At 46.7% G+C, this 4,825-nt stretch overlaps 1 protein-coding gene across 2 annotated transcripts in view; it reads right to left on the bottom strand.

Annotated features, from left to right (window-relative positions):
- The window catches only part of MTCL1 (microtubule crosslinking factor 1), a 115,573-nt gene that overhangs the window by 20,115 nt on the left and 90,633 nt on the right, over positions 1-4,825 (bottom strand). For both annotated transcript variants that reach the window (XM_005866887.2, XM_005866889.2), the window contains exon 9: positions 2,894-3,061. In XM_005866887.2, coding sequence (XP_005866949.1) covers positions 2,894-3,061 — 168 coding nt within the window. The remainder of the gene's footprint in view (positions 1-2,893; positions 3,062-4,825) is intronic.

The following is a 4,825-nucleotide window of genomic DNA, read 5'->3' as shown; positions in this document are numbered from 1 at the left end:
GCATATACACACACACACACACACACACACACACACACACACACACACATACACACACACACATACACACACAGAGGCACACATATATGAATCACAACAGACCTCTCTTCAGAAACTATTTAAGTCAGAGGGCAATGGAGTGACATCTTTAAAGGGGGAAAGTGGTAACATCTTTCAAAAATAAAAGAAAACAAACATTTTTGAATAAATAAAAATTGAAGGGAAAAAAACCATTGCTAGTAGACTTCAAGAAATGATAGAGGAGCCCAGACAGTGTGGTTCAGTTGGTTGAGTGTCATCCCATGCATCAGGAGATCGCTAGTTCGATTCCCAGTCTGGGTTGCGGGCTCGATCCCCAGTGTGGGGCGTGCAGGAGGCAGCCGATCAATGATTCTCTCTCATCATTGATGTTTCTATCTCTCTCTCTCCTCTCCTTCTTCCTCTTCCTCCCTCTCTGAAATTAATAAAAATATTTTCAAAATCAAAATGCTTTCATTCCACGATGAAAATCAAGGCTATCATTTTAATTCTGTGAACGTTCTTTCTCTCACACCTAACTAGGTGCAGTTCTGCAGATGTGGCAAGCTCCCTTCTTCATGCTATTCCTATTCTATCTGACATCCTTTCTCTCCTTCTCCATGTACTCATTCTACTCATCCTCTGCAATTCATTCTAAGCAGGACTTCCCTAAACCCTTAAGCTGAGGTGTGTGCCCTGCACACCCCCACTTCAGACAGCACTGTGTACAGGCCTAGTGGGGCACTTCTCTGGGTCTCCCAGTGCATTGTGAACCCAGTCAAGAAATATCTTATTTGTTGCTGGAACCTTGGCATTTAGAATAAAGTCTGACTTAGGAGTCAATGGAAGGAATCACAGTTTTGGGAACTGATACAACATGGCCTTCATTGAGGAAAAAATACTTAAGTTTTGGTAGATTTCACCCATTTTTGCTTTTAAGTAGAAGAGGGTAACCATAGGACTGTTACAAATGAACCAGCATCCACCCACATTCATTGCTTCCTGGGCTGCAAATGTTTAAAAAACATCTTAAACGATTTGGGCAGACGGTGAATCTTGCCTATTACCACCTGCTTTTTAGGTTTGAAGTCCTAGCATTATTTCACTGTGTTTAATGACTCTCCCTGAGGCTTTATTTGTGGTACACAAGTGGGTGGATACAAGGTTTCTCTAAAACAAAGATGAAATGTTTTGAAACTGGTTCGCATCAAAGATTATGCCTCCTTTCGTCAGCTACACTCAATGTCTTTGAAAATATTTAGTTTTTTTTCTCCTATAAACATGTTTTTAAGTAGGCTTAAAGGCAGCTCATCAAAAAGTGTTTCCACTCATTCCTCCTCCGCTGCTGACTGTTCAGGCTGTGTCCTAACATAAACAGAGCATCTAGTAAGAGTCTGCTACCAGGCAGTGGGCAGGATTAGTAACTGGGTCAGCGGCTCCGTCATCTGGCCGGCCTGGCCTGGCACTTTGATTTTCCTGTGCTTTGCAGCTTCCTCTGCAGAAAACTTTGTATCTCTGCGTTTCCCAGGGAGCCTGACACCGCTGCTCCCCTTGCCAGGCAATGCAGGTGAACTGTGGGTACCAAAGGAGCTGTTTCCTTTAAAAAAAAAAATGTTTATATTGATTTTCTTGGAGAGAGAGGAAGGAAGAGGGAGGGGAGAGAGAGAGAGAGAGAGAGAGAGAGAGAGAGAGAGAGAGAGAGAGAGAAACATCAGTGAGAGAGAGAAACATGGATTGGCTACCTCCTTCCAGTCCTCTGGCCGGGGATCAAACCCACAACCTGTGTATGTGCCCCAACTGGAAATCGAACCAGTGACCTTTCGGTGCATGAGATGACACTCAACCAACCGAGCCACACCAGGAAGGGCGAGAGCTGTTTTCTTTTGACATGATAGGTCCTGTCATATTTTATTAAGGCCATTTGGAATATATCTCCTTTCTGTGCGTGTGTGTGTGTGTGTGTGTGTGTGTGTGCGCGATTCATATGAATTTTAACTATTTTATGGTTTGCCTCAAAATAAGGCCTAGGAAATAGATTATCAAAGATGCACAGACCTTTCCCCCTCATCATGATCAAAGGGCTGCAGGGAGTGGCTGTGCTTTTAGGAACTCCAGGGAGAAAATGTTTCTGAAAATGTAGAAAAGAATGTTTCTGGCTAAGTCTGATGATGTTAATAACCCTGTCACGCCTAAACCCTCCCAGAAGGCTCTGCTCTGTGGGAAGGGTGGATGCAGGAGCCCACTCTCCTCTCCACGTGAGCACGAAAGGCTCTGTGACCCGAGACCAGCCACTGTACTGGGCCCCCATGTCCTCCGGTGTAAATCAGGCCACCAAACTGATTAGACTCACTTCTAGGGCATGAAGTGGAAGGTCTACAGCTCTTTCTAGTATTTGGAGAAATCTAAAGGAAAGCACGTGTTTGCCTTTTTCAGAGATAACTGAACTACGGTCCGCTTTTTCTTAGTGGAAGGTCTACAGCTCTTTCTAGTATTTGGAGAAAAATCTAAAGGAAAGCACGTGTTTGCCTTTTTCAGAGGTAACTGAACTACGGTCTGCTTTTCCTGAGCTCCTGTCTGAATCATGTCAGCGCATTCTGAGCACCACCTGATGCTGGCGGGCCTCTGATGGGGCTAAACACAACCTTGCCCAGCGTGGAGTGAGAAAGTAAACGCTGCTTTGGAAATGCCGACCGTGATTCATACGTGGGAGAGGGGATATGGGGGAAAGAAGATGCTTGGGATGGTGGGGAACTTTAGGAAGAGACAGCAGGTGGCTGCCCCTGGTCTCCTCGCAGCCCTCTTGCTCTCAGACGAGGGTCACTATGGTCACCGGTGCCTCCTCCCCACCTGTCCCGGGGGAGACGGGGGCAGGTACCTGCTCCAGGCGGCACTTGAGCATGGCCCACTCCACGTCCCAGGCCGCCTTGTCACTGGCGTACTGCTGCTGCAGCCGCAGCCGGGCGCACTCGTCCTCCCGCAGCTCGGAGCGCAGGTCCTCCAGCAAGGCCTTCAGCGCGCTGAACAGGTGCTGGTTCTCCACCGCCTGCGGGGACACGGGAGTGGGCTGTCACCTCAGGGAAGGGTGTTCTTCAGGTCAGAAGAGGAGAGAAGCCTGGCCATCAGGGTGGTGCTGGGCTGTTTCCAAGGTGCCGCTGGAAAAGGGCGCAGAGCCAGGGGGTCCCCATGCTGGCCACCGGGCCCCTGGGCTGAGACTGCTAAGGGCTTGTTGGAATAGGAGGGAGGGCGGACCTCAGGCTGGTGCTGGGAACCTGAAGCAGAAGAGAGGAAGGCGCAGGAGGCCACAGGGGGCCCTGGAGGCCAGGCTGCCAAGACGCTCTGTGTGACTTCAGACGTCCAAAGCTCTGGCTGGATGCAGATATAACGAAATACAAACACTCACCTATGTGTGCGGCCACTTTAACTCCAGCTGTTGCAACAGAAGGGAATGAATAAAGGCCGTGTGTTTCCTATGAACATAGGGTGGTCACACCTGACTTGCAGTTCCTCGAAGGTCACAGACATGACAAACATGGCCACGGGAAGGGGGGGACTTTTAAGTCTGAGCCTGACCCACCCCAACATTTCCAGTGTCGTGCACGATGCTTGTCATGTGAAGTGTGCAAACAGGTCTGATAAATGAAAATGGGTTTTTATTACTCACCTGCTTACACCTGCCTTAAAAGATTTTATATTTTCTAAAACATGTCCTGCCCTTTGAGGGCACATTTCAACACCATGACTGCTCTCCTAGTACATTTCATCATGGGCATTTTATCAGAATGGTTTGGCCAAATGAGCCCATCTCTTCAAGCCAGACAGAAAGCACAAACATGCATCGCGCGGTCCCAGGGCAATCTTGTTGGCTGCATTTATGAGACCGGAGGAATAAAAGCTCTCTGAGTCCGGCTGGAGGCAGAATGTCTCTATTATAGAAAGGAGAGCCCCTTCCTCTCAGGTGGACCCCCCCCTACTTGGTAAACCAAAGTGAGTGCCCCTCAGCTCCCTAGCGTGGGATCTATACACACCGTCTCCCCTCCATCACGGGGAGAGTCAGCTGTGCTTCTAAAACCATCTAGTTAATGCACTAAGCACACACATGTACATACACAAAGGTGGTCAACCACATAGGGGAAAAATTTTAAGATACTTTGGATATGTTTGGATTTAAATAAAGTTGAATTAGTAAAGAGACATTCTTTAACAGGAACCGATTTGTTACTGAAAACTCCATAGTTGCTCCCGTAATTTATAGGAAGAGTTATAATAGTAGATACAGTATACTTCTGATCTAGTGGAAAGGCCTATTTGTTAAACATTTTATTTATTGCTCTTTGATTTTTCTCTGCTTGAACACCAATTTTTACTTTAGTAGCTCTGAGATGAAAGGCTTATTAAGAGTACAATCCAGTTAACATTTGAAAAGCTCAGCAAATAGAGAACCTTCTTAAAATCCTACAGTCTTTCCAACCTCCTGAAGCTAAATAAAGACCCTGAATAGCCTCAGCAATCTTGAGAAAGACCAAATTTGGAGGTATCACAACTATACTACAAAGCCATAGTTATCAAAACAGCCTGGTACTGGCATAAGAACAGGTATATAGGTCAATGGAACAGCACAGAAAGCCCAGAAGTAAAGTCACACCATCAATAAATCAACAAATAAGTGCTGGTGAGGATGCGGACAAATTAGAATCCCAGTGCACTGCTGGTGGGAATGCAGACTGGTATAGCCACTGTGGAAAACAGTATGGAGTTTCCTCAAAAGATAAAAAATGGAACTGCCGTTTGACCCAGTGATCCCACTTCT

The sequence above is a fragment of the Myotis brandtii genome, unplaced genomic scaffold (genome assembly GCF_000412655.1).
Source record: "Myotis brandtii unplaced genomic scaffold, ASM41265v1 scaffold240, whole genome shotgun sequence".
In the NCBI taxonomy this organism is placed as follows: Eukaryota; Metazoa; Chordata; class Mammalia; order Chiroptera; family Vespertilionidae; genus Myotis; species Myotis brandtii.
This window is presented reverse-complemented; position numbering and strand designations above follow the sequence as displayed.